General features: G+C 43.6%; 1 protein-coding gene across 6 annotated transcripts in view; it reads left to right on the forward strand.

Annotated features, from left to right (window-relative positions):
* Positions 1 to 13659, forward strand: part of LOC121580958 (catenin delta-2) — a 117330-nt gene that overhangs the window by 94302 nt on the left and 9369 nt on the right. For 4 of the 6 annotated variants that reach the window (XM_041896190.2, XM_041896192.2, XM_041896193.2 and 1 more), the window contains 5 exons: positions 1 to 184; positions 2772 to 2889; positions 6190 to 6375; positions 10545 to 10733; positions 11017 to 11167. In XM_041896190.2, coding sequence (XP_041752124.1) covers positions 1 to 184; positions 2772 to 2889; positions 6190 to 6375; positions 10545 to 10733; positions 11017 to 11167 — 828 coding nt within the window. The remainder of the gene's footprint in view (positions 185 to 2771; positions 2890 to 6189; positions 6376 to 10544; positions 10734 to 11016; positions 11168 to 13659) is intronic. The other 2 variants (XM_041896191.2, XM_041896194.2) reach the window with 1 other exon arrangement.

Below are 13659 nucleotides of genomic sequence, written 5' to 3' on the forward strand. Positions count from 1 at the left end.
GTGTGCTGTGGAACCTGTCGTCATGTGATGCCCTGAAGATGCCCATTATTCAGGATGCCCTGGCTGTGCTGACCAACGCTGTCATCATCCCCCACTCAGGCTGGGACATCTCGCCCCATCAGGAGGACCGCAAGCTGCACTTGCACTCCTCCCAGGTGCTCCGCAACGCCACTGGCTGCCTCAGGTCAGCACTGTTACTGGACCCTCTGGTCAATCAATCAATCAATCAATCAAATGTATTTGCTAGCTTTTTACGTCAGCAGTTGTCACTAAATCCTTTACAGTTACCCAGTATAGACCACAAAGAAAAGCTGGAGTGAAAGCACAGTGGCAGGGTCAGAGGTTGGAGGTCACAAGTCATGACAGCGTATGTTAACTCTGAGGTTACATGCAATGGGTTGTAAGGTTTCTTCTGGGGACTTGAATTCCTCTTCTCGGGGTAGCTTTTACTGAGAGCGGCCGGCTTCTCGTAGGTCAATATCTTCCTGCTTTGTCGCTGCCTGGCTTGTCTGCACCATTTCCTTTGTGTTGGTAATGCAGTATGTAACACATTGCTCTTTCACACATGAATACTTTGGAAGCTTTGTTCTCATTGTGAATATTGACTTGACGAATGAGGGTTATTGATTAAGGAGGTTTTATCACAGACAATGAATGCTACAAGTTTCAGACTGATTATGTGAACCCATGTATCATGTTTCTAATTACCCACATTATGAGGGATGGTGTGTGAAAACGCCATGTCAGCACTCTGTGAGGCTTGAAAATGCCTGCTCTGCTCCCTGCAGGATTTCATTAAAGCGTTCTATAGTTCTGGAATATTGTCAAAGACTTTCTGATTATAGCGCTGGCATCGGAAGACAATTGGCTGTGTGTCAAGTGTTTCTACTCTTGATATCTGGGCCCTGTCCCCTGCGTACAAGCAGGAGAAGCGTCTACATTGCCTGTCTGCTCATTCTGGGGTTATTAATTTTAGCTACAGTGCATTACCCTCTCTGTGCAATATGTCACCGCTTCTCTGTTGTGGTATTACCTGCTAATAGTTGATGGAAAGAAAACAAAGGCTTGGGGTCTGTTTTAATACGCACACACACATTACCTTGTCAAAGCAGGAAGTGATTAATGAAAGGGAGGCGGGCTTTGTGGGCATGTCCCATTCCCATTGGCACCCAGACAGGTAGTCCTCTACAACACAACCAATCAGCAGTGCAGCAGCGTGAAGTGGGAGGAAACCCGCTGTAAGTGAAATGTGCTGAGTCTTAATGTCTGCCTGTGATGAGGGATGACTGACTGTACAGTAAATCCCTGAGCTCAGCAGGCTAATTCATCTGTTTCATGGGTCGTTAAGGAACAGAACAGAACAGTGGCTTTGATTGAATGTTTAATGTGCGGGACCAAGATGTGTTGCCACCTGCCGCCTCATCACACATTTGTCCCTCATCATGTGACACTCACTCTGGCAGAACAGAATCACTATGGCAGAACAGATCCCATGTCTGACAGGGAACGCAGCATACTAGCTGACTGTCATTCTTCACAGGATGCCTCTCTGCCAGGCGTCAACTGCTGTGTAATGGGAGAAAGTCTGTCAATAGGACCATGGCTCTGACTGATCAGCAAGAGAACATACTCACAATCTCTATCTATCACACCCATGCTCACAAAAGAGTCAACAAACCTATTGAAGATGGTCCATGTTCTCTTTTTTGTATAATTTCCTTTCATCTCTGGGGTCATCTGTTGCGTCTGGTCTACCCTGGGGGGGTCAGTGGACAGTGACTGCTGTCTGTGTTAGAACGACCTAATAAAGGACCCTGTGTCTCACCTCCTAGACCCCGTCTCTCCCCTCTATGGTCAACTCACTGATCACAACAACAAAAAAACGTAGCAGAACAGATACACATAGATTAGATTGATCAATGGCCTGCTTTGTTTATCAGACCCATTACAAAGTGCTGTAGGTGCTGATGGGGTCACAAACAGGCCATCAATAATCTCCTTGTCTTTTGGCCCCAAACTCCACCAGCAGACACCGATAGATAATGGCCATGTTGTCCATCCAAAGGCCTCCTATAAGACCAGGCTGGCTGCATCATTACAGACTCTTAATGACCTGACATTTAAAGGGCAGCGGAGAGGAGATCTTAAGGACAGAGTCTGTGTCCCAAATGGCACCCTATTCCCCACATTGTGCACTCCTTTTGACCAGAGCCCTATGGGCCCTTGTCAGAAGTAGGGCACTATATAGGTAAAATGGGCTGATAGGGGCTGATGGGCCAGTGTTGTCATGGAGTCAAACTATACTATCGTTAACACCATTTAGCTATAGCCTACATTCGTTTATTTATCCTTATTTTACCAGGTATGTTGACTGAGAACATATTCTCTTTTACAGCAGCGACCTTCGGAAGTTACAGGGGGGAGGAGATGGGATAAATTAGCCAATTGGAAGCTGGGGATGATTAGGTGGCCATGATGGTTTGAAGGCCAGATTGGGAATTTAGCCAGGACACCAGAGTTAACACCCCTACTCTTACAATAAGTGCCATGGGATCTTTAGTGACCACAGAGAGTCAGGACACCTGTTTTAACGTCCCATCCGAAAGACCGATTTTGATTTTGAACAATTATGACAAGCAGTAAATGAAGATGTATATATTTAGGCCTGAAATTAAAATAAAAGAAAACTCATGATGATGGTTAACTGCCTGTAGCTACAGTACAATATAACAGGGATAGAGTGCTGAAGAGAAATGTGTCTGTTGTTGCAGGAATGTGAGCTCGGCGGGGGAGGAGGCTCGCAGGAGGATGAGGGAATGCGAGGGCCTCACCGACGCGCTGCTCTACGTGATCCAGACCGCCTTGGGCAGCAGCGAGATCGATAGCAAGGTTTGACTTTGTGTTTTCTGTCATCTCCACCCATAAAGAAGACTCTTTAACACGACGCTGAGGGAATGACAGACAGGGGCGGCCCATCATTACAAAACACTCACTCACACACACACCACAATTATCACTCACTCACACACACACCACAATTATCACACACACACACCACAATTATCATTCACTCACACACACACCACAATTATCACTCACTCACACACACACCACAATTATCTTCACTCACACACACACCACAATTATCTCTCACTCACACACACACCACAAATATCACTCACTCACATACACACCACAATTATCAAAAGTTGCTGAGAGCTTTGTTGCCACCTGTATGAAGGAAGACAAAACACCCAACATAGACCCCAGACAGTTTGGAAGCAGACCAGAAAGATAATCTACCCACGCACTTGTTAGCCTCCTGGACTGTTTATGCGTGTATAAGAAATCAGACATCCTATCCACCATAACCAGCCTTATCACCACTGACTTCTCCAAGGCCTTTGACAAAATTGTACACACCATCACCATTGAACGCCTAATTCAACAGGGTGTCAGACCTGCCCTCACAGCATGGCTCTGCAGTTTTGTGAGGGGCCACAAACAACAGGTACGCTACCAAGACAGCCTCTCAGACTGGCAGGAACTGATGGGAGGTGTGGCTCAAGGAACTTTTCTGGGCCCTCTCATCTTCCTTGCGGTCATAGACAGTGCAGCCCGTGATTTCGACAATAGGTGGAAATATGTTGATGATCTAAATCTGGTCCACACGTGTACAACAGGAAACATCAGCACACCGCAGTAGCCCCTGAACAACTTTGACACGTGGCTACATGCAAGCAGAATGTCACTGAAACCTGCCAAGTGCAAAATCCTATCAGTGACCTTCACAAGAAATCCACCTGTGCCATGCCAACTCCGGATCGAGGGCCAGGATCTGAAAGTGTGTGATAGTGTGAAGATTATAGGGGTAACGGTACAGAAGGACTTACAATGGAGTGAGCAGGTTGCTACTATGGTAACCAAGAACAACAGAATACTTTTTCTCCATCGCCGCCTTAAAAGGTTCCATGTGCCATAGGAAGACCTGTTGAACATTTACACTGGCTACATATGTCCCACCCTGGAGTATGCCGCTCCTGCTTGGCACAGCTCACTGACCCAGGTCCAGTCTGATGACGTGGAGTGTATTCAGAAGAGAGCATGCCTCACCATCCTCGGAGGATACTCCAGTTATACTGAGGCACTTCAGACCCTGTCCCTACCCCTGCTTCATGAAAGACGGACACAACTCTGCACTGACTTCACTGTCAGCCTCCTAAACTCTCAATTCAGAGACTGTCTACCCCCTGAACAAATCACAGTGACCCGCAGCCAAAACAAACTGACTATACCAAAGTCTAGAACTGAATGGTACATGAGGTCACCATTCCCATATTTCTGCTCATTGATTAATGAGTCACTTTAAGACCGCAGGACATTATTGCTAAAAAAAATTATATTCTTATTTTTTTATTTTGTTGCTCTTATCCATTAATATGTTGTATGCTCATGGATTTCAGTTTGTATTGACTGCTATATGAGTAAAATAAAACTTGAAAAACTTGGGAAAAAAACACACGGCCTTCCCACATTGTGGACCTGGATCGGTGTGTTCTCAAGGTTGCCTCCCTGGCTCTCTCCACCTCCTCATACCCTGTAAATGACCTTCTATATTCATGATTTAGTTGCTTAACACCTCTCCTGTCCTTTCTGGTGCACTGCATGGAGAGATAGGGAGGATCTACAGTGCAGTCTGGCTAGACGCTAGCAAAGATCATCAGCTCTAATTACACTGGTCATTTCCCAAAAGCCAATACCAGATGTCCAATTTCCTGCAAATTAATTCCTCAGAGTCTATGGCGTTAATGTTTTGAAATGCATTATTTAAGATAATACAAACAGTTCCTGTTTATATTATGTTGAGATTATATCCTTTATAAGTACTAGTCAATGTTCAACTATTGGAAGGATTCAATCACGGGTCAGGCATGGAGAAATTGACACACTCAGTCAATGTCAGATTCTGTGTGGTTCAAGGTCATCTGTTTATGGCCTGTAGAAGACCTTGTGAATCGAAAAAAAGGGACAAGGTACTCCATACATACAGTACATGATAACCTCGAGCAATGCTACGCACACACTACATTATCCCGATGTCAAGCAATAATAATGACAAACTGTTCTTCCCTAATAAAATACCTTCCATATCTGCCCTCTCTACTACATAAAGATACAGTACGTTATGGTACCATAAAGCCCCTCCGATTGTACCACTACATACGCGCTCTAAATGACCTCCCTATTTTCTTTGGTTTCCAAGGCCCTTTGTTTATGTCTGGACTACTTTCTGCCAACCAGTTTTAAGAAGTTCTGGTCAGCCCTAATCCCACTGAAAATCCTTTACAAGACCAAAGACCCCCACTACATTATTTTCTGCCTCAATGCTCACTACAATGGGATTAGCACTACAGTACTGCTCTGGCCTGGATCCAGCACAGCAATCTAACCAGTACAATGAGTTAGTCATATATTAGGAACAGATGCACTTGACTTTACTATACCAATCGCATTTGCGAATTTACAGACTGGTCAATTAATGTACCAATCGTCTCTACATACTGGTCGCCTTTAAATACTAGTTAAAGAGCCATTCTTTAATTCTTGCACTGTTAATTGTATTATTGAAGGGTTGCCATCTGCTTTGTTTAGCTGTAGACATTCTGTAAGATGTCATTAAATAAAAGTGTCAACAGTGCGACATACATCAAGCAATGGAGCCATGGCATATTGCATTGCTTGTGCTGTCTATTCGAAAGCAAACAGCAACAGACAGATATTTGACTCATGCATTTGCCCCAGTTTATAGCATCTTTATAGCATCCTGTCCGCTTACATTGGAGGAAATAAACAGTCTTATCACTTTAACTTTACTTTGATCACTACATGGCCGACATGCAAATCATCTCATGGCACGCCTCAAATTGAAATACTGCTCTCATCTCTTGATCTCTCTCTCTCTCTCTCTCTCTCTCTCTCTCTCTCTCTCTCTCTCTCTCTCTCTCTCTCTCTCTCTCTCTCTCTCTCTCTCCCCACTCTCTCACTCTCTCACTCTCTCTCACTCTCTCACTCTCTCACTCTCTCACTTCTCTCTCTCTCTCTCTCTCTCTCTCTCTCTTCCTCTCCCCTCTATCCTTTCCCCCACTCCCTCCCTCTATCTTTCGTCATCTCCCTCTTTTGTCCTTGCAGACCATTGAAAACTGTGTGTGCATTTTGAGGAACCTCTCGTATCGACTAGCTGCAGAGACATCTCAGGGACAGCAGATAGGCACAGACGAGCTTGACGGATTGCTTTGTGGTGATGCCAACGGCAAGGATGCAGAGAGCTCTGGTTGCTGGGGGAAGAAGAAGAAGAAAAAGAAGGCCCATGATCAGGTGGGTTCCTCTCCTCTCCACTGCAGCTGTTAGCTGTTAGCCAGCGTGTTACAGCAGTGGTGCTGGAATCTGGCTAGGGAGGGGGTCTACATCTCATGGATAATTACAAATTTACTTGGTTTAGTTCTGAAAGAGGGTCTTCTTCTGGTTTTTGCTGCCTTGCCTGGGAAAATAAACTGGCAAAAGCCAAGGTTTGATTATTATCTGACTGAGTTGGATTATGCAATTCAGTGTGATTGAAATGGTGGTACAAATCATCTACTCTGGCATACTTTTGATGCTCATGCAGTTGGTAAGGTGGGGATGATTTAGTATGTGAGATATGCTACAGGGATGTTATGTGACCGAATGCTCATTCTTAATAAGGTTTATCTTGTAAGTAAATAATTCAGAAAGGAATGTGTGACTCCCTTGTCACTCATGTCTCAACCATATTAAGTGTTTTCAATATTTTCATTGTTCTTTGATAATTAAAGACAACTGCCCCTAAAAACCAACTTCTCATTTAGAAAACAGCCTATGTGGCATCGATATGAGTCAAAAACATTTATTGTACTGTGAAAATGACTACAAAGTGTAAATAGGATCATTTTGGTCATAAAGTCAGTCTTGTCCAAAACTGAGTTTTGTGAGTCTTGTGGTCGTGACTGCATCACAACGTAAATTAAGGTTGGGTTTGTTTTAATCCTGCCCACATGCCGACAGCTGGCACCACACAAGTAATCATACATTTCGGAGTGCAGCTGCACACGACCCGATCGTAATGCCTGTGTTAAATTTGGGTTGACTTTGGATATCTTTTAGGGGCTAGTTGGGGACCATCGGTAAATTACACAAAGTACATGGGACAATATGTTGAAATTAATATACAAATATTGGTTAATCTTTTATATTTTTATTTTGTATATTTAAAACATACAATCTACTTGCAGTGAAGCCGCTCAACATTACGTCACATTAGTCATCTAACAGACTCCCATCCAGAGCAACCCACAGAAGCAACCAAGGTCAACGCCCTGCTCAAGGGCACGTCGACATATCTCCCATAAGGTCAAAAACAGGGACCCGAAACAGCGACCCATCAGCCACCGGCCCAAGCTCCCAACCGCCAGGCCACCAGCCCTCCAAGATCCCCCCCACAGTTCCCAAGAGCTGCCCCTCAACCATCCGAGAACCCTCTCCAGATCTCCCAACAATACTATTTCTAGGGTCAATTTTAGATCAATGTTATGCATTTTCAGCCATTCCTGAACCTGAGTCCAGAAACAGGCTACCTGAGGGCAATACCAAAACAAATAGTCTATTGATTCTGTATCCTCACAACAAAATCTGCAGAGCTGCGATGATTGTATGCCCCAAATATTCAACATTTTGTTGGTGGCAAGAATTATGTACAATAATTTTAGCTGAAAAGCACGAAGTCTTGAATCTTGCGTCATTTTATATATCAACTCGTACACCCTGTACCATGGAATCGGTACATAAGACATATATTTCCAACTATTTTGCAATCTGTATGGCACAGCTGTCAACATCCTGGTCCTGAAATGAAACTGGTATACTTTCCTATTTATGCTATTTTTATTCCTCCTCCAGTTTTGATCCTTTATATTGGGCAGACAGACCAGTTCCCTATCTCCCCCCGCTGCCACCTGCCTCCTCCATTTTTGGGGTAATGCTGTAATCAATTGGTTGTAATCTTGGATTGAGCAGACCTTCCCATACAATTCTGATAACTCCAATTTACAATATCATTTAAAAACAAAATACCCTTTTTAATACAGGTATTTTATCAACCAGCACATTTGAGTTCAGCCATAATATTTGTTGTAATATTTGTACTATCTTTTCAGGGGGATGAAATTGAAATTGTAGCCAGCTCTGCAATGCTTGTTTGAAAAAGAGAGATACTTTGAAAAAAAGTTTCATTTTCAATGAATTTTCTTAGTAATCTACTTGAGAACCATTTAGGGTTCAAGTAAAACTTTTGGATGAGTGAAGCTTTTAGAGAGAGGTTGAGTGCTTTTAGATTTAATAATCTCAACCCACCTAGTTCATATTCATTATATACAGTGGGGGAAAAAAGTATTTAGTCAGCCACCAATTGTGCAAGTTCTCCCACTTAAAAAGATGAGAGAGGCCTGTAATTTTCATCATAGGTACACGTCAACTATGACAGACAAATTGAGAATTTCTTTTCCAGATAATCACATTGTAGGATTTTTAATGAATTTATTTGCAAAATATGGTGGAAAATAAGTATTTGGTCACCTACAAACAAGCAAGATTTCTGTCTCTCACAGACCTGTAACTTCTTCTTTAAGAGGCTCCTCTGTCCTCCACTCGTTACCTGTATTAATGGCACCTGTTTGAACTTGTTATCAGTATAAAAGACACCTGTCCACAACCTCAAACAGTCACACTCCAAACTCCACTATGGCCAAGACCAAAGAGCTGTCAAAGGACACCAGAAACAAAATTGTAGACCTGCACCAGGCTGGGAAGACTGCATCTGCAATAGGTAAGCAGCTTGGTTTGAAGAAATCAACTGTGGGAGCAATTATTAGGAAATGGAAGACATACAAGACCACTGATAATCTCCCTCGATCTGGGGCTCCACGCAAGATCTCACCTCGTGGGGTCAAAATGATCACAAGAACGGTGAGCAAAAATCCCAGAACCACACGGGGGGACCTAGTGAATGACCTGCAGAGAGCTGGGACCAAAGTAACAAAGCCTACCATCAGTAACACACTACGCCGCCAGGGACTCAAATCCTGCAGTGCCAGATGTGTCTCCCTGCTTAAGCCAGTACATGTCCAGGCCCGTCTGAAGTTTGCTAGAATGCATTTGGATGATCCAGAAGAGGATTGGGAGAATGTCATATGGTCAGATGAAACCAAAATATAACTTTTTGGTAAAAACTCAACTCGTCGTGTTTGGAGGACAAAGAATGCAGAGTTGCATCCAAAGAACACCATACCTACTGTGAAGCATGGGGGGTGGAAACATCATGCTTTGGGGCTGTTTTTCTGCAAAGGGACCAGGACGACTGATCCGTGTAAAGGAAAGAATGAATGGGGCCATGTATCGTGAGATTTTGAGTGAAAACCTCCTTCCATCAGCAAGGGCATTGAAGATGAAACGTGGCTGGGTCTTTCAGCATGACAATGATCCCAAACACACCGCCCGGGCAACGAAGGAGTGGCTTCGTAAGAAGCATTTCAAGGTCCTGGAGTGGCCTAGCCAGTCTCCAGATCTCAACCTCATAGAAAATCTTTGGAGGGAGTTGAAAGTCCGTGTTTCCCAGCGACAGCCCCAAAACATCACTGCTCTAGAGGAGATCTGCATGGAGGAATGGGCCAAAATAACAGCAACAGTGTGTGAAAACCTTGTGAAGACTTACAGAAAACGTTTGACCTGTGTCATTGCCAACAAAGGGTATATAACAACGTATTGAGAAACTTTTGTTATTGACCAAATACTTATTTTCCACCATATTTTGCAAATAAATTCATTAAAAATCCTACAATGTGATTTTCTGGATTTTTTTTCTCATTTTGTCTGTCATAGTTTACGTGTACCTATGATGAAAATTACAGGCCTCTCTCATCTTTTTAAGTGGGAGAACTTGCACAATTGGTGGCTGACTAAATACATTTTTTCCCCACTGTATATTATCTCCAATGTATCGTCCATGTAAAAAACCTGTCTGATCAGGTTGAACAATAGCTGGTAAAACATTTTTTTTAAGCATTTAATGAGAACTAAAAGGTTTGCAACGTGAAAATATTGTCTCATTTACATTGTGTAATTTATTGATAGTACCTAACTAACCAAAGTCAAACCAATTTTGCTGCAGTCGCACACCAGCCGGATGAAGCTAATTGGCGAAATAATTTGGCTAACTCTTCACACCTGCGAACACACACACGAGACACCCACATCAAACCACACCCCGAAACCAACTAACATTTGAATTTAGTCATGGCCGCTAGCATTTCTTAATGAACCAAATCTAAAACGAGGCCAAATCAGGTAGTGTAGTCGCCCTTTAAGCAATTTTTAGTGGCACTGTAAACTAAGTGGCGTTGTCAAACTGTTTAATGTCACATCTTATGCCTGTAGTATTGACAAGTAGTAACATTCCACCATCCTGTGTCACCCAGTGGGATGGTGTGGGGCCCTTCCCGGACTCGGCTGACCCACCCAAAGGCATTCAGATGCTGTGGCACCCCACCATCGTCAAACCCTACCTCACACTCCTGTCTGAGTGCTCCAACCCAGACACTTTGGAGGGGGCAGCCGGAGCTCTGCAGAACCTGGCTGCAGGCAGCTGGAAGGTACAGCATAGTACAGTAAGCTCTCCCTCCTCAGAGCTGCTCCAGCGGCAGCAATTTTCTTTCCACACTGTCATTGTCAAACTGTCAAGATGAACTTGCAGAAACCAAGTCGGCCTTAGACATTAGTTGCTCTTAGCTCACTGTAACATTAAGAAAGCATGAGGTACTGCTGGAGAAATACTATATTTGGCGGTGTTGGGGGGGATATACTACTCTGGTTGTTGTTCTATGTATAGATCATAATGATGTGTGTTTTATGTGATGAAGTGTGACTGAGTCCTCTCTTTCTCCTCTCCAGTGGTCTGTGTATATCCGTGCGGCGGTGAGGAAAGAGAAGGGTCTGCCCATCCTGGTGGAGCTGCTGAGGATTGACAACGACAGGGTGGTGTGTGCCGTGGCCACAGCTTTAAGAAACATGGCCTTAGACGTCAGAAACAAAGAACTCATCGGTAAGTGTAGTTGTCAGTGAATCAATATTCTACATTCATACATTCCATATGCACGTTTGTGTGTGTGTGCGTTTGTGCGAGGATGCATATGCGTTTATATACAGTGCATTCGGAAAGTATTCAGACCCTGTGACTTTTTCCAATTTTTTTATTATACACACAATACCCCATAATGACACAGTGAAAACAGGTTTTTAGAAATGTTTGCAAATAAAAAAACAAAAACAAAACGGAAATACCTTATTGACATAGGTATTCAGACCCTTTGCTATGAGACTCAAAATTGATTTCAGGTGCATCCTGTTTCCATTGATCATCCTTGAGATGTTTCTACAACTTGATTGGAGTCCACCTGTGGTAAATTAAATTTATTGGACATTTGGAAAGGCACACACCTGTCTATATAAGGTCACACAGTTGACAGTGCATGTCAGAGCAAAAACCAAGCCATGAGGTCGAAAGAATTGTCCGTAGAGCTCAGAGACAGGATTGTGTCTGCAACATTGAAGGTCCCCAAGAAAACAGTGGCCTCCATCATTCTTAAATGGAAAAAGTTTGGAACCACCAAGACTCTTCCTAGAGCTGGCCGCCCGGCCAAACTGAGCAATCGGGGGAGAAGGACCTTGGTCAGGGAGGTGACCAAGAACCCGATGGCCACAGAGTTCTCTGTGGAGATGGGAGAATCTTCCAGAAGGACAAACATCTCTGCAGCACTCCACCAATCAGGCCTTTATGGTAGAGTGACCAGACGGAAGCCACTCCTCAGTAAAAGGCACATGACAGCCCGCTTGGTGTTTGCCAAAAGGCACCTAAAGACTCTCAGACCATGAGAAACAAGATTCTCTGGTCTGATGAAACCAAGATTGAACTCTTTGGCCTGAATGCCAAGCGTCACGTCAGGAGGAAACCTGGCACCATCCCTATGGTGAAGCATGGTGGTGGCAGCATCATGCTGTGGGGATGTTTTTCAGCAGCAGGGACTGGGAGACTAGTCAGGATCGTGGGAAAGATGAACGGAGCAAAGTACAGAGAAATCCTTGCTCAGGACCTCAAACTGGGCAAATGTTCACCTTCCAACAGGACAACGACCCTAAGCACACAGCCAAGACCAGTCAGGAGTGGCTTCGGGACAAGTCTCTGAATGTCCTTGAGTGGCCCAGCCAGAGCCCGGACTTGAACCCAATCGAACATCTCTGGAGAGATCTGAAAATAGCTGTGCAGCAACGCTCCCCATCCAACCTGACAGAGCTTGAGAGGATCTGCAGAGAAGAATGGGAGAAACTCCCCAAATACAGATGTGCCAAGCTTGTAGTGTCATACCTAAGAAGACTTGAGGCTGTAATCGCTGCCAAAGGTGCTTCAACAAAGTACTGAGTAAAGGGTCTGAATACTTATGTAAATGTGATACATATTTTTTTAATGTTTTTAGAAATTTGCTAAAATGTCTAAAAACCTGTTTTTGCTTTGTCATTATGGGGTATTGTGTTTAGATTGATGATGGAAAAAAAAAACATTTACTCCATTTTAGAATAAGGATGTAACGTAACAAAATGTGGAAAAAGTCAAGGGGTCTGAATACTTTCCGAATGCACTGTATGTGTGCCCCCATAGAGAATGTGTGCACCTCTCTGTAGCCTCTCTAAGATGGGTGTGCACTGCAGAGCTCTCTTTGTGGGCTGTGGTTGAAATTCTCCTCATGACAGCACTAAAAGACAATTGATCTCTCTAATAAACGAGATGTTCTGTTGGACCTAGGCATCTCCATAGCAACTGCTCTTGCCTTCTCAGGCTGGTGCTACGTGCTAAGTAGATGTGTGTATCATGTCATAGAGCCGCAGGCCTTCAGACACCCAACTCTGTGTTGGTAGAATAAAGCGTAGTAACACACAATTATCTGTTTACATGCTTATATCATGTTAAGACAGTGTTATGTCTCGCTAAATCTGACGCTTCTGATAGCCTTGTAAAGTAATGATTATGGGGGATTTCGTTATTAGCATGTCATTGACGTTATAGCCACTATTACACACAGCATGTATAAAGTATGTATTACCTGTAACTTGGAATATGAACTTTGTGGTAATCATCAGCTCAAATTATCTTCACCCTCTTTGTTTATCTACATTACAAACAGTGATGTAGTGGTACAAAAAAAGGTGCGTAAACTGTATTTACTTACGTTTACCCTCCACTACACCACTGATTACAAACACATGTTGTGTTGTTCCTAATGCTTTGAAGACTATACTATGAATCACACAAAAGCGATTGTGCACTGGCAGGACTAGACATTCTTAGTCGTTCTCATTCCCAGGCCTCCCTTTAAAATATTAGTGTTTTCTATGAAAATGCCATTACCTGGGAGGTGTCAAGGGGTTTGATATTTCCATCCCAGCTACAAATGTTGTGTCCTCAGGCCTACAGTAGAGTATGAGTGCTTAGTGGGGTATTAAAAAAGCCCCATTGAGCAGAAGATGGATGTATTAAGTCCT

Source organism: Coregonus clupeaformis, chromosome 14, assembly GCF_020615455.1.
Source record: "Coregonus clupeaformis isolate EN_2021a chromosome 14, ASM2061545v1, whole genome shotgun sequence".
NCBI classification, from domain to species: domain Eukaryota; kingdom Metazoa; phylum Chordata; class Actinopteri; order Salmoniformes; family Salmonidae; genus Coregonus; species Coregonus clupeaformis.